General features: G+C 39.3%; 1 protein-coding gene across 3 annotated transcripts in view; it reads left to right on the forward strand.

The window, feature by feature from the left end:
• Window positions 1–20,876, forward strand: part of agpat3 (1-acylglycerol-3-phosphate O-acyltransferase 3) — a 33,579-nt gene that overhangs the window by 6,481 nt on the left and 6,222 nt on the right. The window contains exons 1-7 of one of the 3 annotated variants that reach the window (XM_007251332.4): window positions 3,487–4,016; window positions 12,682–12,743; window positions 14,970–15,187; window positions 16,250–16,419; window positions 16,936–17,097; window positions 19,357–19,510; window positions 20,312–20,414. In XM_007251332.4, coding sequence (XP_007251394.1) covers window positions 15,010–15,187; window positions 16,250–16,419; window positions 16,936–17,097; window positions 19,357–19,510; window positions 20,312–20,414 — 767 coding nt within the window. In that variant the 5' untranslated portion in view covers window positions 3,487–4,016; window positions 12,682–12,743; window positions 14,970–15,009. Of the gene's footprint in view, window positions 1–3,486; window positions 4,017–12,178; window positions 12,561–12,681; window positions 12,744–14,969; window positions 15,188–16,249; window positions 16,420–16,935; window positions 17,098–19,356; window positions 19,511–20,311; window positions 20,415–20,876 lie in introns of those variants that run through there. The other 2 variants (XM_007251334.4, XM_007251333.4) reach the window with 2 other exon arrangements.

Here is a 20,876-nt window from a genome sequence, read left to right on the forward strand (position 1 = left end):
TTTATTTCATACATGGTAACCCAGAACTTTAATTGGAGGAGCTGTATTTGTAAATCAGGTGTCTGTATCAGTTGTACGGACTGTTACACAGACTTTGTCCTTGTGTCCAGATACAATTCAAGTAAGCCCACATTTTCTAGAGCATTTAAAGCACCCAGTTTACAACTCTTGTTTTTACTGCTTGCTAGGAACATGGACCATAGACTAAGTATGAGGTAACAGTGGCAACCCAATTGTTTTTTCACGTTTTAAGGAAGTTCAAGGGCATTTTCCCAACATTTTATATCAGACATGGTTTTATTGTCTTTGGTGCAACTTGATTGGTTGCGTGTAAATATAATAATTGCACATGGATGTGGACCAACACAATCTCACTAAGACTTTTTGAGAAACTAGTCTCAGTCTGGTTCCACACAAGCTCTGGAGCTCTTTGTTTGTGGTGAGAAAGTAAACTGGCCTTGATCTGACCCAACTATCAAATGAACTCAACAAGTTTGAGCTTAAAAGGCCTGTTTAACCTGGTTTATAGACCAAATAAATTCTACAGCTATTAACATATGCCCTCTGTGCCCTTGCCCAATCTTAAATTGGCTAGAAATATATACTTGTCTGGAACACAGGACCACATTCCTGTATTTACTGTCTTACTTCTGCTCCAGAAAGGTCTGACAAAAAGCAGAAAGAATGTTCTCATGTTTTTTTTGTGACGCACTTTGGTGTATTATGTAAAAACAGACCAAACCAAGTAATAAATTCTCCCTGTTTCAAACTTTTTTAGATGATTAAGACCACTCTTAAAGAAAACACCCTTAGAACTCCAGTTTAAACTTATTGAAATGTGTTGGTTTAGGTGTTTTACATTTTTGAGAGCTGTCATGTGTTAAGACCAATTCCAGTTCAACCTTTCCTTTGGGGCTGACCTCTTTAGCCTCTGTAATGCTGTTTAGATGCATAAACAGAATGAATAAATGCTGAACTAAGTGTGTCTAGACCTAAGAGAATTGTATTCAAATCGAGTTGAGGACTGGAGCTAGTGATTTCTGTTCTACTCGTCCAGTGAAGTCTCCAGGGGCCTAAATATTGATTCCATTCCAAGAAGTGTTGTCCTCCATTGTGGCTGATCGTGAGCGAGTATTTGCTTATGCTGACACCTGTGTTGTATTCCATTATGCCTTTGTGGACTAATGGGAGGAAAATAGATGCAGCTTACTAATATGCCATGTTCTCAGCTACTGGAAAAAATGCAATTACCTCCTTTTTTGCTATTTGGACAGGATAAGTTTCACCAGGTATTATAATTTTACCTTAGGAAGTCTTTAAAGTTACTAACTGATTCACACAGGATAAGAAATATCACTGTTATCCTTCTGTTTCTCTGAATACCTCTCATTTTATCCTTATCTTTAATTGTCACCACTGAGAAGGTATTATTTGGGTGGTGGAACATTCTTAGCACTGCAGTGAATAATACTGGCATGGTGGTGGTGTACGCTTGTGTGTTGTGCTGGTACAAGTGGATCAAACACAGCAGTGCTGCTGGAGTTTTTAAACACCTCAATAGCACTGCTGGACTGAGAATAGTCCAAAAACCAGGAATATTGAGTCAACAGCGTCCTGTGGACAGCGTCCTGTGACCACTGATGATGGCCTAGAGAATGACCAAGACAAACAGATGAGCTTCAGTCACTGACTTTATATCTACATGGTGGAATAGCTACGTAGAAGTGTCTAATACAGTGGACAAGGGAGCGTGAGACACTGTGTTTAAAAACTCCAGCAGCACTGCTATGTCTGATCCACTCGTCTCAGCACAACACCCATATCCGTGTCACTGAAGTACTGACAATAATCGTTCTGTCCTGACCATTGAAGAACCCATTGAAGAACAGATGGAAAGGAGGATAATAAAGCATGCTGAGAAACAGAAGGCCTTTGATCAGTCTTCAAGATTTGAAGGTAAAAAGTGTACAGATTTGGATAGGATAAAAATTGCTGAGACACACCAGTATTAATACATTACTCCACCTCCGCATGTACAACTAAACCCATCTGAACAGGGCTGTAAAGAGACCCTTGCAGCCGTCCTCATTCCCTAAGGCTTTTCTGTCAGACACTGCTGGTCTCAGCCTTTGTTCTTTGAGAGAACAGTGCAGATCATCTGAATGCGCTCTCTGTTTCAGGAAAAGCACGATGACACAAGGTGGCCTGGAAACTCAATAACCCATTTTGTCTCAGAGGACTGGCTCTGCAAACAAATGAAGCCTAGTTCTAGACAGAAGAAGGTTTCAATAGACAGTTCAATGGACAGTAGAATTTTCAAAGTAGGTCTTTGTAAATAGTGCTTTGACCAGTTGTGGCCTGGCACCAATATTTTGTATGATTTGGTTTGTATGGATGTGTCTGTAGGAACCTGCTCTGGCATGCCAAAAGTCATGGGATAGCAGTATGTTAACTGAACCAAAAGTGTTACCTCAGACTGGACTGTGTTTTGTTCTATTCCTGCCTGTCATGTCCACATAATTCTTTTATGTATAGTTTTAGTTTGATTCCAGACAAACTCTGAATCTCATTGTTTGTGGTGAAACCATAAACTGATCCAACCATCGATCAAATGAACCCAGTAGGTTGGAGCTAAATGGTTAAACAAAGTTGTTTAAACTGGTATAAACTGGTTGCTGAGTGTCCAACAGTATCTCACAGAGATAAGTTAGAGCCACCTGTTACAGGGGCCGATTGCAGGTTGTCAACGTATCTGAAACAAAGACCAACGGTCATCTGGCACCATACAATGTTGCACCCCACAATGACAGAAACAATTGACCAACAAATCCATGTATAGAGGCCCTGTATTACTTGTAACTTTTATCTTCCTCTCAAACATCATTGCAATCCAACCCTTCCTTCAGGGAGCAACTGTTCTTTTTTTTTTTGAAGATGAGTGTAATATACGTCTGTATCTCTGGGCAAAAACCGGCCTGCTCATCTTCATTACATCCTACGGAGTCAGAACTGGACTTGGGGCATGGTTGCCCTTATTCAGTTGAAAAGAAAGGTCACATGTCTGCATTGTGGCTGAACAGTAGGTCAAATACAAGGGAATACCTTCAAGACGAACCATGACCACCTGATTGACATGCTAACAACACCTGCCAAAACATTACCGGTACACATGGTAATGAAAGTTTTTGTCTCTGAATCGTTCCTTTTAGTTGTCTTACTAATGTTAGCTACCCTGCCCTCCTAAGCCACGCCTCACCCCTTCCAACCCTGCCTTAAGGTTGATGTAAATGGGATGTGACTTATCCAGGGTGCTGCTCCAGAGCGCTAATCACTGCTAATCTAATCCAGAGAGGATTAGCGAAGAGGAGGGCACAGTGGATGCTGCAGCATCTCCCCATCTCTTCCAGAAGGCTGACCCTTTATCCACTCTATGCTGTCTGGCCTGTTCCCTGTTTGCTAATGAACTGCTAGCTGCAGTGCGAACAGTTCATTTAGCATTTTTATGGTTGCAACTTGTTGGAGTTTGGGCATCTCATTGGGCCCAGCGGAAGATTGCAATCCCTTTGCTTTGTGCTGACTGCGCGGTTTGGAGTAGCACCTCCTCCGCCTCCACCTGAGTTTATGGGATCTTGATTTGTTCTTGCTGTCATCATCATAATCGCTTTCTCTCATACTGGGATTAGCATTAGCATGGGTTGTTAGCCCAGCAGGGAGTCGAGAGTGGACGTCTTTCTTTTTTTGCTAAGGCCTCTCCTTGAAGACCTTTCCCTGGAAGGACTTGCGGACTTTTATGCCTTTTTTGGAGGGCGAGTTTTTGAAGGAAACAAGACTGCTAATACTTGCTTTTCTTCAGTATTCTTGAGGTTACAACTCTTATCCAACCTTATTTTTCTTACTTTTAACGTGTTTTGAGGCTACAATCCCAAGGTCAAGATGCTGAACCAGGGGGCTGTGATGATCTTCACAGGGATCTGTGGGGCGCTAGTAGTCATGGCAGTGGCGTATTACGCCTACTGGTAAGTGCTGTTAATGGTTCCTCAATGGATAAAAACTTAAAGTAGGCCATGTATGGGATTCGTTACTTTAACGGGTTAGGTCAAGTGCAAACCGTTTCCTTCTGGGCTTCTTGAACATTTGAGCCAGTTTGAGGGAACCTCAGTGGTTTCTTAAATGGTTTGTTCTTCTGCAAGGTGTTTGCTTGTAGGGGTTCGTACATCTTTCCAACCTTTGTTGTAGGTCTTTACCTGTAGCTCGAGTGCACTAATGCTCAACAGTTCTGCCAGAACTTGAAAGTGGATAAGCACCACATCCTCTGTTTTCCAGTCTCTTGCTTGTTTTCATTCTAACTTTAATTTGTTTGGGTTCTTCTTAAGTTTGTCCAGGGTTATTGAGGGTTACCAGGGTGATATTTAGCATTAGGATTTGGAAAGGGAAAAGACGTTCCAGACGGCCATCTTGTCCTGTTTTGTTTGAGATGGCCCCAGGCTGGCTGATGATGCAGGCAAGGCAGCTGTTTCCTCCTAAGCAGGTTTATTCCTCTCCATCTCTAATCTCTCTCTATCTCTCTCTCTTACTGCCTGGATATCTGTGCCCCTTACCAATCTCACTATGCCATTCCCTGACAGAGTGAAGCTGGAAAAGATAAAGAGAGAATGATGGAGAGAGACGATAGCGATGTTCTTTTCCTTGCTTCCAAGTTAAGAAGAAGCCTGTCTTGTTTGTCCTTTTTGCCTGTCCTGTAGCTGAGCTTAGAAATATATGTTTGGTGCAGTGTCCGTTATCTTAAGGAAAGTCTAAGTACCTTGGTACTAGCACTGTTGCTAATAGGACTGTGTATTGAGTACCCAATGATTAATTCTTACAATTGACAAGGGCGATTATGTAGGCGATTATGTAGTAGTCTAAGTTTGTGGTGTGCCAGAACTGCAGTTTGATCTAAGATAATTTAGGGCCCTACATTGCCTTAGTCATATTGTGTAAAGTCCTGTAAAATTACTGTTTTTTTGCACTAGAATGCACACTTATAATCCTATGATTTTTCAAAAAATCGACAGTGCGCCTTATGTATGAATTTTACCAGTCAGTGTTAAAAAGCAGTTTCAGTTAAGTTTCTCCAGCACCAAGGCTGGAGCAGTATTAGCATTAGCCACTAACCACAGTGTTAGCTTTTTTGCCGTTCAAAGGTGACTATATTGGACTGTAGTCTGCATGTTTACGGTGTTAAAACAAGCTGTGTGGGACAAACCACTAGCTGATAGCACCCTGGCTTATCGGAAATCTCAGGGTTTCTCAGTGTAGTGCTGTTGGGCGGCCATTTATTAGTGCTAAACACTGCTGCTAACCACAGCTAGCGCTGCTGCTAACCACACTGTTAAGAATATTGAAAATCTAAGCTTACTGTCAATAAACAATCACTTTTCTCACACAAATAAACAGTTTTCAGAATAGAAATCTGTGTAGATTAACATCCAGCACTCATTTGCTTTAATCTAGTGTGCCTTAAGTATGAAAATAGACCAGAAAATAGATGTGGATTGATGGTGCGCCTTATAGTGCGTAAAATACAGTAGTTTGTATAGTCTGTCCATATGCTCCTTTCACTTCAAATGTCAGTTCTGTATCTCTCAGCTTGTCCAGAAATGCATGTGTACAGCCATTCATGAAGGGGAGAATTGTATTTAAGGAATTACATTCCACAATTGTATGGGGAAGCTTGGCAGCATAAAAGAGCCAGTTTACTTATAATGTGGTTTTAACTAGTACTTTATAACTAACACAAATTAATGTTTTGTCCAAATAATAACACCTCAGTTATATTCTCTATGCATGATGTAAAGTGTGTCATGGCCTATACAGGTGAGGTCCTATGAACCCTGTAATCTCTGTTCTTTTCAAAGAAGACCTGCTGTGAAATAACTAAACATAACAGGGTAGTAGTACGCTAGACTCTGATTACGTCGATGGCCTTTGGCCAGTTGTCCTATCTGTGTTTGGCTTAGAAAGGGTAGAGGTCCTCTTTCTGGGTGTGATGTGGCTTGAACACCACCGTTGCAACACAAGAGGTATGAATTTGCTGTGTAAGCAGGGTGCATATTGAATTTGTACAATTGTACACTAGCATTCAGATGGAATTTCTTTTTTAGATTTATTTATTTTTAGTCTGGGCTAGTGTTGTATTATTTTTAGGTCTGTTTAAACTATTTTTGTCTTTTTAACTAATATTTAATGCTGTTAATCTAAAGTTGTCCATACAACTGGTGTGTATACTGAGAAAGTTAGTGATTTTGTGGTTCACAATAACTAGATAATCCATGTAATACCACAGTGATTTGAGTTAGATCTCATGTTAGACTATGTGAGTAGACTAAATAGGTGCTTGGTGATGCATAATGTATTGTCTACGGTGGTATTGTTTTCGCACAAAATTCATTTTTAGTTTTAGCTGTATTGATTGACAAGCATTCTATCCTTGGTAACCTAATATTTTATCAACTATTGGTGCACCTGTTGCTGTACTGGGAGAAGTCCAGTATTTCCTGTTCTCTTTTGTGAATGTGAACAGAAGAAACGGAAGAAAATGATCTGATAAAAACCAAGCTCTATCAGGTTTGCACATCAGATTTCCTTTACCACACCAGTTTGGAGCATGTATCTTTATCCCACATTATTTAAATCATATATGATTTCAATATATTATTTTTTTGTAAAATGTAAGCTCTCTGGGCTCTTTGCATGGTGGGAAAAATGTCTGGTATTCAGGGTCAACCCTGGCTCTGTAAATGGGACACAAAAGTGGCTCAAACAGAGCCATACAACACTGTTCCAGCCAATCAACAACAAAAGCCATTTATGCATATGGAAAGGGTTGTGGGGGGGGGGTGGAATAACAGGGAGTGAAAACACCTGTAAAGAGAGCTAAGGTTAGCAGGGAGCAAGCTAACATTAACAGTGAACTTGCTCATGTTACCATGAGAGAAGTAAGGCTAGTCAAGCTAACATTAGCGGCAAGCTAGCTAACGTTACTGGGTAGAGAACTAAGGTTACATACCTGTCAAGTTTTAGATTTAAAAATAAGGGATATTTTCCTCTGTCCACTTAAAGCCGTCCCACCAACCAACGAAGGTTCAGTATCCCTTACATTTTAAGACAGGTTTAAAAAAAATCTAAAATAACCACATGTGAAACACTTACACTACAATTAGATTATCAGAATCTGAAATGTTGTGGACATTCCTACATATGTCATTCTTTTAATGCAGCCAAATTAAAAATCCTTATCTAGATATTTAAAAAAAAGGTTAAGATTTCATGTCTTTTTTGGCATAATGCACTCTTTTATATGATATATATATTTTTTTTTATTTAATGGATTTAAAATTGAACAAAGGGTGCACAAATTCTACAAAATGACTGTTGGTGACCTAAAAAATAGTATCATGAGCTTTTACTAAAAGGACAAGGACCAGATATATTCCATCAGTAAAAATTAGTCCTAATGGGCCTACACAATTAACAATTTTTAATTAATACTTCATAAACTTTATTTTTATAATTTTAAAAGGTTTAATCTGTGTGTTTTATTTCGGAGACGAGTATTTTTAAGCAGCTATCAGAAAAATCTCATCATAGTTTCCATTAGCCTACCGTTACATTTCTTTTAGAAAAATCGCTGTATATACAGATAGGTTTTAACATCAGCTGCTCCGACGAGCTGCCTGAACTCACCGCGACGGGGGGGCTTCCCCACACTGACCCTCCTTTGCAAGCTGATTGGCTGTTTCTCCTGAAAGGCGGGACTCTCTCCTTGAACTGGCTCCACGATTGGTTAAGAGACACAGAGCGGTCAGTGCCCTGTCTCCTCAATAATATATACATATATATATATATATATATATATATATATATATATATATATATATATATATATATATATATATATATATATATATATTATTTTAATATAATACGGGAAATTTACGGGAAAATAATAATACGGGAGACTTGACGGGTATGAAGGTTAGCGGAGTGCTAACTACATTAGCATCGAGCTAGCTAACATATTAATATTCGAGGCATGTTAGCTTTATTACCAGGAAGAGAACTAAGGTTAGCAGAGAGCTAGCCAACATCAGCGGCGAGCTAGCTAACATAGCATTGGCGGCATACTAACTAAATAACTAAAGTTAGTAGCGGCATAGCTACGTTGCCAAACACAATGGTTTCTTTTTTTTAATATGGTGGCCTGCTTTCAGTTGCTCAACTTCAAGGTGACTTAGAAACTAAAGCTTAAATCATCATTCAAGTTCAAAACTAGCATGACCAATACATATTCCAGAATTGTCCTGTTTTACAGCTGTGCTGTGCTAGATTAGGCTATTCTATGGTCATGGTGACCTAAGCCAGGCATTAAAAGCAGAGCTTGTCTTTTTTTTCCCCACAAGACCAGTGTTTCATTCTGAGACCCTGCTGATATTATTTCAGGGAGAAAGCACAGAGACTTTGAGTGTAGATCCTGCCTACAGAGAGAATAGTGATGGGTCTAAGCACAAGGAGAGACCTATCAATGTTATTTGCTTGATTGTTCCCACAAAGAGTGCAAGGATTTTCCACAAGATTGCATGTAATTTGCAGGTGTCTGCGAGGCGCTATCTATGTGTGAGAATCACTCGAGTCACAGGAAAGGTGGGATGTCTGTGAATAGAATAGGCTTTTAAAAGCAATCTGAGGAAATTTATTCTTAACCAGAGTCACATAATTACTATTAATACATCAGTATTAAGTAACTGGCACCTTTATTAAACATGTCTTTTCACACATACAGTACTTTTATTTAGAACAAATATTGAATTCTGTATGAAATATATCATTTGATACTCAAGATTTCAGTATCTGTTCTGGAAAAGGAAACAAACTTTTATTATAATTTTATTATAACCACACAGCACTAGTTGTATTCCACTTTTACTGTGGGTTTTATTTAAAAAAACTAGAGATACTTACGACCTTGGTGACCTCCTGGGAGAGAGTGTTGGTGTCCAGGGGGAGGAGGGTGAGAGTGACAAGGCCGGGGAGAGAGTGACTAGGTGTAGAGTGTGTGTGAGCGACAGTGTGTCTCATATTTCTACTCGACTGGTCCTGTGCCTCAAGCTGTAAAAGCCTCTGGGTGGATCAGGTGATGTCTAACACACTCGCACACACCATGTAGGGGGTGGTGGGTTTAGGCAGCTTTGCCCAGTTTTTACTTGCTGTGTCTTGCTCTTTCTTTCTCTGCTTCATTTTGTTTCACCCTTATTCGATCTTCTTTACTGCTCGGCCTCTCACACACTCCCTTTGGCAAGTGTTCAGAATTTAAAGAGGAGAGCAGTGTGGCACTAGAAAGAGCTTAGCATTTTCATCCTGCCTCTGTGTTTTAAGGAGTATGCTCTTTTGCTTTCAGATTGATTTAGGGTTGGTGCGTTCGGAAGTATTAAGTTTACCATGTGTTCAATACAAAGTCCTGATTTCTGTACAATATTCAAAAACATTCAAAACAGTATATATACACTTACCTGCGCATTCCCATTCAAAAAACATAGCGAATTTTTCGCACTATAAAGTGCATTATCAATTAATGTCTATGTTCTGGTCTTTTTATACATAAGGCACACCGGATTATAAGGCGCATTTTATGGGACTGTAGTAAGGAACAGGGGTGTCACCATGTTTTCATTCTAATTCACCAGATCTCACTGCTAGGTGGTGAGACCTGTAAAGCTAAGCTAAGTAAACAAAACGGTAATTCTTAAAGAAAAAAAAACACACACATTTCAGACAAGTCAAATAAGGGGTTGGATATTAATCTACACAGAATTCTCTCCTGAAAACTATTTATTTTGGTGAGGAAAGTGCTTCTGTTTATTTACAGTAAGCTTAGATTTCCAGATTTCCACTGAAACTGTGCTAACTGCTAAGATTTTAAGTGCGCCTTATAGTGCACAAAAAGAATGGTACTAAAGCCTGTGTAATCATGTGACACTTCCTCGTCCACTTGCACCATGCCTAATGTAAGGCAGTACAGATGGAGCTTGTAAATAGCTAACTAGCCAGTAGTACCAACAACCAGCTAGGAAGCTAGCTAACTTGTCCCTCTGTTATCTGTTATCTCTCAGTCAGTTTAAACCGGTAGTGGCAGCATTCTTTTCAGACATCCATATAAGCCCTACTTTAGCATGTTCCTAAATGGAGCTAGATAATGGTTATGTTCACTGCTAATGGCACTAATGTTAACATGCATAGAGAATGTCCTTCACACAGCAGATCAGCAATTTAGATTCTGAAACCAGCATGCCCATCAGCTCTGACTCACTAATTAGGTACTGAGTAGTTGGTATTGATGTAAATTTGGTAACAAGTGAACAACACAAAACCCTGCAGCTACATTATTTATTAATTATTAGGAGAATAATGATGATACTGTGGCCTACACTGAGCATCTGGCTTATTTGCACAAGAGTAAACCTTTGCGAAGCTCCGTAATGATTAAAAAGCTGTTGCTTTAGCCTTAATTAACCTTACGGTGTGCTTGATTGAGCCATCAATGTCAATGCCTGTGTTCCTCAGGCCTGTATATTTGTGGTGATATTTGTTTGGCCTACAGGCAACCAAGATAATGCTATTCATATTCCTGTGCTGTTTAATGTGTTTTTTGAAAGGAGGAAAGGAGAACATATTTTCTAACATCAGGCAGATCTTTTTTGGGTGTTCCTGTTATGGATATGGCTGTTTGTTTTTCAAGTAGTCATGTAAACAGCATATTATTCTTGGAGGTGCATGTGCGAAAACAGACCCTTTACCAGAAATAAGAGAGAAGCATTTAACACAGCACCTGTAATATGGAGACAAAACACTTTCGTCTTTCATCTTATGGCTTTTAAAAAAAGATTCAACATGACGTTTGGGTTTTACATGATGTTACCATTATTCCTTATTCTCCAGAGATCTTGCATGATTATTGTTTTCCCATTATTTAATCAGCAGCTTTATGTAAATGTGTTGATTGAATTACAGATAAACTGCAGTCACAATATCAGTTTTTTGTGGACAATTAACAATATTGTCATTTTAAGACCATTTAAATGCCACTGACAAAATGATTAAAAATAATAGCATAAAAAAGCACCTATACCCTTTTAAAAAGACAACCAAAATGAAAACATCTGGAATATAATCAAGAGGAAGGTAGATGATCACAAAAAATATCAAACCAAGCAGGAGTGGCATAAAGGTACCCAAAAACAGTGTGTAAGACTGGAGGAGGAGAACATGCCAAGATGCATGAAAACTGTGTTTTAAAAACCAGGGTTATTCCGCCAAATATTGATTTCTGAACTCTTAAAACTTTAGGAATATAAACTTGTTTTCTTTGCATTATTTAAGGTCTGAGAGCTCGTTTTCTGCGAATAAATGCTCTAAATGACACTTTTTATTTGTAATTTGGAAGAAATGTTGTCCGTAGTTTATAGAATAAAACAACAATGTTCATTTTATTCAAATGTAGACCTATAAATAGCAAAATCAGAGAAACTGATTCAGAAACTGAATTGGTCTCCTAATTTTTCCAGAGCTGTATGTGAACAAACATACAAATAAACACAATAGACAGTATCATTTAAATGATTATTAAACATTATTAAGGTCATGTTCATTTGTTATATGATAATGTTGAAGTCTGTAATGCAGGCAGGACTAAATTAATGCATTAATCATATCATGAAGTGCATGTAAACGTCTTTACACTGAATGGTAGGAGTACTCAGCTCTAATTGAGCTCTAAACAGAGATACAGTAAGAGGAATATAGATGTGACGCCATCTTGCCTCTGTGCCTGCAGGGTTATTTAAGGTCTGTTGTTGGGGGGATGAGTTATTGCTTGCACATTTTGCATGAACAATAGTCTGTATATGCACAGAGAAAGAGAGAGAGAGCAAGAGAAAAGGAAAATAAATGAGACAGTATAATGTGATGGAGTGAGATTTGCAATGTAAAAGAGCTTGCGAGAGAGAGACTGAGCTTGAATGAGAGAGAGAGAGGGAGAGATAGAGACAGTGAGGGGAGCTAGATGGCGGCACTCCAACTAGGTGAAAGTTCGCGTGAAGAATGTGGGTGGGTGAACGCATGTGAGTGTGTGTGTGTAACAGAGAGTGAAAAAAGAGGGAGAGCAGCGGTACATTAGTGGGCTGCAGTCTGCCCCCCTGACTGCCCGCTGGTGGGGTACAGAATTTGCTGTGGCGAACTCTCACCGACTTCCTGCTGGATTTTTATAGCGGTTGGACAGGAAAGACGCAGGACGGAATAGCACTGGCAGGCAGTTTCGTGTGCGTTTGAGTTACGGCAAACCGCAGGAGCCAAGGACTATCTACTGGGTGGCTCGAGCGTTCAATGTTGAGTCCATTCAGGCTGGAGTGGAGGCTGAATGACAGGACTGCAGTCGTTAAGGCATGCTGCTGCTGCTGCTGGAGCTTCCACTGCTGAGTAAAAATAGGCATTGGTATGCCTGTCATTACATGCAAGTGCTCATCAAGGTTTGTGCGTGTGTGCATGTGCGCTGGGTATGCTATGTATGAAGGTTCAGAAGAAAATTGTGCTTTGTCCTTTCTTACATTCTCTCTCTCTCTTTCTCTTCTATCGCTCCCTCTCTTTCAGGTCTGTGGTGTTGAGTGAGGGGCCGTGTAAAAGGGGACTGTAAAGAAGAAGAACCCACCGTGGTAAGTTCAGTACCTGCACTGTGCACTTGTTTTTCAGAATCACTGATTAGTCTTTGTAAATATCCTTGTAAAAAAAATGCATTAAAAGTGATAGTAGGGATGTGGGGTTGAGCGAGTAATCATATTTTTCACAATATTTCGATATCAAAGCAAAAAAGCTGCAATAACCCATGTGCAGCAACAGAGGGAGCTTTTTGGGCTGCAGACTGTGCTCACGTGATAAAACGTAAGGCGGGAAGCTAATGTATCGACAATAAAAAGTATAAAACATATTGTGATATTGATATTTTGCCTAGCCTTACTTAGCTTTGGTGTTTAAATGGTTGCTAAGGTGTTGCTGTGCTAGAAGTATTGGTCGCTACGGTGTTTGTTGTGGAAAAAACTGAAATATTGCTGGTGTGTTAGTATTGGATGCTAAGGTGTTTGAGTGGCTGCCAAGGTGTTGCTGTTGTATAAGTATTGGTTGCTAAGGTGTTGCTGTGCTAGAAGTATTGGTTGCTACGATGTTTGTTGAGGAAAACCTGAAACATTGCTGGTGTGTTAGTATTGGTTGCTAAGGTGTTTGTGTGGCTGCTAAGGTGTTGCTGTTGTATAGGTATTGGTTATTTAGGTGTTTGAGTGGCTGCTAAGGTGTTGCTGTTGTTTAGGTATTAGCTGCTAAGGTATTCGTTGATGAAAAGCTGTGAAATATTGCTATATTGCTGTTGTATAAGTATTGGCTACTAAGGTGATGCTGTTGTGTAGGTATTAGTTGCTGAGGTGTTACTGTTGTATAAGTATTGGTTGCTAAGGTGTTTGTGGGGCTGCTAAGGTGTTGCTGTTGTATAGGTATTGGTTATTTAGGTGTTTGAGTGGCTGCTAAGGTGTTGCTGTTATATAGATATTAGTTTCTAGGCTGTTTGAGTGGCTGCTATGGTGTTGCTGTTGTATAGGTATTGGTTGCCAATGTGTTGCTGTTGTATTGCTTTTGTACTGCATTGAATTGATGTTATACTGCTTTGAATTGCATGATTTGAGTTCCACATTTTGCTTGCCCTATTAAAAAAATAGCTCAGTAAGAAACCACAAAAATTAAGTTTAGAACTCTGTATATATCTGTATTGCTCGTACTAATAGTGCATTATGTTACATTGTGTTTTTTAGTGTGAGCTATTGTTCTAGTAAATAAAGTGACTAGTGTACTCTGAATATATTCTCTATTTGAGACACATTTTTCTCCTCAGTGTCAGCTCTTACTCACAGACTGGCACTTCCTCAAAGTAGCATGATGCTGCTGTTGCACACGGTTAGCTCAACTGTTTTTAAGACTAAATTAAGAGGTTAATTCAATCACAGCTTTGAGTCTTTCCCAGAGTGGTGCTTCTCTAGGAAGCACCTGCACTACATTTGCATGTTCAGATGTGAGGTTAAGATATGTATGAGCTTTTACCATTCAATTTGCATATGTATTGTTTTGACTTTAGTGTGTGGTTATTTTCGCTTCAAACTTACGCAGGAACACACACAGACTGCCATTTTTACCAACACTTAACCATAATCATACCAACATTTAATCTTAACCCTAACTGCAGACAAACCGTATTCTAACTTATTAACCATAATATTAACCCTAACCTAAACTACAGAAATCATAATCTTAACCATAACCTCAATATAACACTTTCAGAAACGTATTAACCCTAATCTTAACCCTAACCTTGGAGGTCGCAGGCTCGAACCCCCACTCATGCAGCTTTGCCAACAAGCTGCCGGTGCGCAGAAGGAGCAAAATTGGCCCTGCTCCCTCTGGGTGGGTAGATGGCGCTCTCTCCTCACATCACTAAAGGGTGATGTCTGCAGCACAGGGCGTCTGTAAGCTGATGTATCTGAACCAAGTCGGTGCACTTTCCAAAATTGGGAAGAAAATGTGAAAAATTAGAAATAAAATTGTAAAAAAGTCCAGAATCTTATTAACCCTAGTTTTAACCCTAACCTAAACTGTACAAATAATGATCTTAACCCTATCTTTAATAGAACACTTTCAGAAACCTATTAACCCTAATTTTAACTCTAACCTAAACTGTACAAATCATAATCTTAACCACGTCCTCAATATAACACTGTACAGAACCTTATTAACCCTAAACTTAACCTTGTCTTGAACTGTACTAATAATAATATTTATCATAACCTAAAAAAAACACTGTCCAGTATCCTGCACCTTATTTTATATATTTTTTTTCCCAGGTGTGTGTGTATGTGTGTGTGAGGCGTGGGCTTGTCCGTCATGGGTGTGTTGGCCTGGCTGAAGAGCCAGTTCATCCTGCAGCTCCTCATCGGCTTCGTCTTCGTGGTCAGCGGCCTCATCATCAACTTTATCCAGCTGTGCAGCTGTGTGATATGGCCCTTCAACAAGCAGCTCTACCGCAAGTTCAACACCCGCATGTCCTACTCGCTATGGAGTCGTGAGTACTTCTACGCATGCAGCATATTTAAAATTTGTGCATCATTTATTAGGAATAATTTTTAAATACCTGATGGCTATGTTAACAGTCATGCTACATAGCTCCTCAATGGCTTACACACCAGCACATTGATTCACTTAGACAGTTTTCTGGCCTGGAGCTCTGTGTTGCTGACCGGAGGCATTTCATGCAAAAAAATCAATCCAAAATATGTAAAAATAATCCTGTTTGCCTTTTTAGGCAGCCACCTCACGTCTACAGGCAGAGAGAACAACAGATCTGTAACACCATGTGCTTTTAGGATGCTTGAGTGCCCATTTTTAGATTTAGGACACAACCCTGTTGTAGAAAAATGCCCTTCAATATGCAGGTCTAGTAAAATAATAAGATAAAAGTTTAACAGCAAGAGGAAAAGTCTCATTTCGTTTTAAGGAAGTTGTTGGACCAAGTCATTTAGCCTGTCATTTCAATGCGTCACCTTTTATGTGCATACAGTTCAAGCTAATATCGCAGTTCTGTTTTTGCTTTATTTATGTTACACCTATTGCTTCTCTATTCTCTTCAGAGAAGTATTGCCGGTAGAATAGAATACAATACATATCAAACATTAACAGATAAGCACCATGCCTAATGCCAGGTGTGTGCTAGTGGGTATAAATCCCCCCCCAGCATTGAGCTGTGGGGCAGTAGAAGAACTGTGTTTTCTGGAATGAGTGGAGAGTTGGGAATGAGGTAGTGTGGAGATCATCCACTGAACACACTGACCTCACTAATGCTCTACTTGCTGAATGCAATCAAATCCTTACATCAATCCTACAAAATATAGTACAAAATCTTCCCTGGACAGTATAGAAAGTTACTACAACTATATTTTAATACTCTTAATTTCTGAAGAAGCAATGAAAGTGCAGGTGTCTCAATACTTTTGTCCAGATCGTCACATCTGTGTGTATCTCTCTTGTTTTGTTCTGAAACCATTGCAAAATGCAAAGACGCTATACTTACTTTAAAGACATATTCTAATAATGTATATTTAATAATGCTCTCTTCATTAATTTACAGAGTTGGTGATGCTTTTAGAATGGTGGTCGGGGACAGATTGCACGCTGTACACTGACCAGGCCACGGTGGATATGTTTGGCAAAGAGCATGTCATCATCATCCTCAACCACAACTTTGAAATTGATTTCTTGTGCGGCTGGACCATGTGTGAACGATACGGCGTGTTAGGGGTCAGTACACTTATTGTATGTGTGTTTGTTACCTAAGAAATTTGATCATGCTAGGTGGAAAGTAATGTACCATTAAAGTTGTGTATTGTTCTGTAGCCCTTGTTATGCCCATATTTGGTCTAACACTGGTTTTCAATTACCAAAATAAGTAGTTTCTTTCTGTGTACATTTTTCCCCTGTTCAAAAAATAGTCAAAAAAAATTGCACTCTGTATCACATAGAGCCTGCCAACCATTTATTTTTGGCCAGAACTGATTACAATGTCACTAACGTGTTGCATTAAATAATAGACATGCTCTTATTGGCTAGCTTCAAGCTAAAAGGGAGCACCTATCTACCCCCCCAGAAAGACAATAGTAGTTTATTAAGCTGTGATCTATCAAGTATCTGTCAATTATTCCAGTTAGCAACACTTAAACAGCCACACCACCCATGGGTCCATTTTTTCCCCGTGTCTTTATACTACTATTTTATTTATTTACTCTTTAATTTACTATTTGTTTCTGTCTTTCCCAGAGCTCTAAGGTGCTGGCGAAGCACGAGCTGCTGAAAGTGCCTCTGATTGGCTGGACCTGGTACTTCCTGGAGATCGTGTTCTGTAAGAGGAAGTGGGAGGAGGACAGGGATACGGTGTTTAAAGGGCTCCACCAACTCAGAGATTACCCAGAGTATATGTGGGTGAGTTCCTTCAGTGACTCTGCTGCATCCATTATTAAAAAAATCATTAATGGGTGGTTCTAAAGAGCTCAGTGTGCTCCAGTGTCAGTTCTTTTTTTTTTCCCTTTAAATATTCCACAACACAATATTCTTGTGTGGAAGTGTTTAAAAATCACATCAGCTCAGCCAAGAAGTGTTATACCACATATAAGATAAAGCCCCCAATGTTCTGCTTAAGGTTCAAACCTGCTGTTAAAGCTGCAGACAGGAGGGGCAGACTCCATATTAATGTGAATTAATATGAATATAGAATAGAATGTTGTAAAAACTCCTGTAGATGCAATATACTAGTGCATCTCAAAAAAATCAATTATTATTGAAAGGTCAATTATTTCAGTAATTCAGTTTAGAATGTGAAACTCATATTATATAGATGTATTACAAACAGTGTGGTCTATTTTAAGCATTTCTTTCTTTTAAAGTTGTTGATTATGGCTTACAGCCAAAGAAAACCCAAAAATCAGAGTCTCAGAAAATTTAAATATTGTATAAGACCACTTGGTACTTTTGGCAGCATGGGCAGTGTACCAAGTCCTGCTGGAAAATGAGGATAGTGGAGTGGAGAGGTACACAGTTTAAGCTGCTTGAGGTGTGAAGTTTCCACAATCAGTGATGGTTTGGAGAGACATGTCATCTGCTGGTGTTGGTCCACTGTGTTATATCAAGTCCAAAGTCAGTGCAATGAATACTTTTAAACTAACCACAGTTTCCAAAAGCTTTGCTAAGCAGGACTAAGGCCAGAGTGCACTGAACAGACAAACATGGCCAGTGTAAACTAATAGAAGCTCTTGGTGGCTCTGCTATAGCCATGTTTGATTGTTGGCAAACTCTATTTGCCCATTCCCATTATTTGTGCTTAAGGTGCTTTTGAATAAAAATGAAAGCTAGCCTTAATGGTGTGGTTGAATGTAACTGTTGTACAAGGTTGTACATTGTAGGTCCAAACACTTTGGAATACATGCATTCAGCTACCTTAAGTTGCACCCATTGCTGTCATATGTGTACCAATGCACACACAAACACACTGCTTGTCTAGTTCCTGTAGAGAAGTAATGCCTATATTAATAAGACTCAATAGAGCAGATATATCATGGTACATAGCCTAAACATTTTAAGAATCCTTGTTCTAGAATATTACAAGTGACATGAAGATAGATGCATCTTTAATGTAACACTGTCTGTTCTTGGAACACACAGCTCCCTCAATGACCCACATTCAATGAGCGTATTAACTCCTTAATCTTGATGGTTAGGTGCACAGACTGCTACTATCCGTTATAGGGGATATACAGAGTCTGACATTTCAGAACATGATGTTCAGTGTTGTGTATTATGTATTAGTCAGTCTCTTTGTCATCAAATACTTGTGATCTAATTTCTAGTGAGTTCTGCTTGGATTATTAGTTTGTGAGGTCACAGAGTGTTTCCACTGAGTGGAGTAGATGCAAGGGATCACAGTGTTATTGGATTACACTGATCTCGGTGCTGCAGTGAGCCCTGCAGAGGGCTTGTACTAAAGAAGTACATTTGCAAACAAATGTCACTTACACAGTTATACCCTTACCATAAATGAAGTCACTGAGCCCTATCTTACACCCTGTACAAAGGGTGTTGTGACGCTCATTTCTATCTTACACCCCGCTAACAGTCTATTTTCATGCCTTGTGCCTGCACCGTTAATAAAGCTTAAAAATATATATATATCTATGCTGAATGCCATGGTGGTCTGGAAGTGAGATGTGTGCAGGTACATTTCTGACGTGTTGCTATCTTGGCAACGGAAAACTTGGCGCCACTGATTGATTTAAACCCTGACAACAGTCAGACTTTCATTGCTACCTTAGCAATGCAGGTGTGCCATGTGCACTTAGAGCACACACACCCCGCTCATTACACACACAGATGCACAGGTGTGTAAATGATTAATTATGAGATTTAGTACTTTTTTTGCATGTTTTGCGTCCTTTTGATACCAAAGACACACTGACACATGAATTTTGGCTGTATTTTAGTTAATTATATTAAGAACAGAACACATCTGTTAGAAATCACATAAACTAGTGTAATTGTAAACTTCCATTACTTCTTAGCTGAATTTGCCTCTAAGCCCCAAAAAACATTACTATAGCATACTTACGAATACTGTAGTGTATTATTGTCTTCTCTTTAACATATAAACGTGCATGTATATAATGTATTTGTGTTTGTGTGTCCCCACAGTTTCTGCTCTACTGTGAGGGAACACGTTTCACAGAGAAGAAGCACCAGATCAGTATGCAGGTGGCCGAGAGCAAAGGCCTGCCAAAGCTCAAATACCACCTACTGCCACGCACCAAGGGCTTCACCACCACCATGCAATGCCTCAAGGGAACAGGTGTGAACTGGCACGCACACATGCACACACTCACGCATCACTGAAGGCTACTGCAGAGCCTAAAAAGGGGAAGCAAAACACATGCACTGTCAACAATACTCACTGGCCTAGATGTATTAAGGCTTTTGAACCAGTTTCAGGGCTTTTCAGGCAAGATGTGTCCTATTTGGGCTTGTGTTATGAATGCAGGTTTATGTGCAGGTTTTGTGACTTTTAGTACTTAACTTTAAATATGAATATATGTATCGAACTTTCACAATTTTATGTTTTGCAGTATGACTGATATTATTAAGTGTAGTGTTGTAACACAATGGTAATAAACTTCAAAGATGTACCTTAATAGTGATTTACATTACAACATTAGGCAGCAATTTTGCCTTAATATCAAATCTATGATCAGGAGATCGCTGGTTCGAATCCTGGTCATGCAGCTTGCCATCAGCTGCTGGATACCTGAGAGAGCAAGATTTGCCTTGGCCCCATCCTCCTTTGGTCAGACAACTTATAAAAGAATGTTAAAAAGTCATTATACATCCGCATAGGTCTAATATATTCAGGTGAAACACCACCTTAAAATCATATTTGTGTGTCACTCACTTGAAATAGCATAAATAGTTTTTGCATTATTGTTATTCCGGTTCAACACGCTAATAACTGTACCATGTGACTTGGGTGAAGCTGAGACAGTTCTGTTTTTTCCTCTGTTCTGCTCTAATCTCCAAACACCTGAACCAAGATGAATGATTAAAAGTGCTAGTACTATCTTCCTCTTATCGACCTTATCTTGTCTTTGTCTTTTAGTAAAAGCAGTATACGATGTAACGCTGAACTTCAAAGATAAGGAGAACCCCACCCTGCTAGGCCTCGTCAGTGGCAAGAAATACAAAGCTGACATGAGTGTCAGGTTGGTACAGCTTCTTTTTCGGTAATTTCATTCCATTTTTCTGTGTAAATGACTATGAATACACGAATTGTATGAATTGTAATAGAACCTGTTGGCTAGTTATTGAGGTAGCTGAAATAATGGCTGCATAATTTATTTTTTTACACGTTGTCTATAATTACTGCAGCATTTGACAGTATTTGATAAACTCTGCAAGGTCAGCTTTGCAGATAAAAAAAAAGCAAGTGCCTGGCTGTTGATGTCATGGTTGTGAGGTCAATACCCAGGTCTAACAAGCTACCACTGTTGGGCCCTTGAACATGGCCTTTAACCTTTGTAGCATGGCTGATACTGTGCCTGGGTTTCTAAGCCTGGATATGCAAAGAGGAGAATTCCATTGTACTACACAAGCATTTGTGATAATAAAGACGTTTTTAAGGTACCATATTTTTCACACTATAAAGCCCACTGGATTATTAATGC

This window comes from Astyanax mexicanus, chromosome 21, assembly GCF_023375975.1.
Source record: "Astyanax mexicanus isolate ESR-SI-001 chromosome 21, AstMex3_surface, whole genome shotgun sequence".
NCBI classification, from domain to species: domain Eukaryota; kingdom Metazoa; phylum Chordata; class Actinopteri; order Characiformes; family Acestrorhamphidae; genus Astyanax; species Astyanax mexicanus.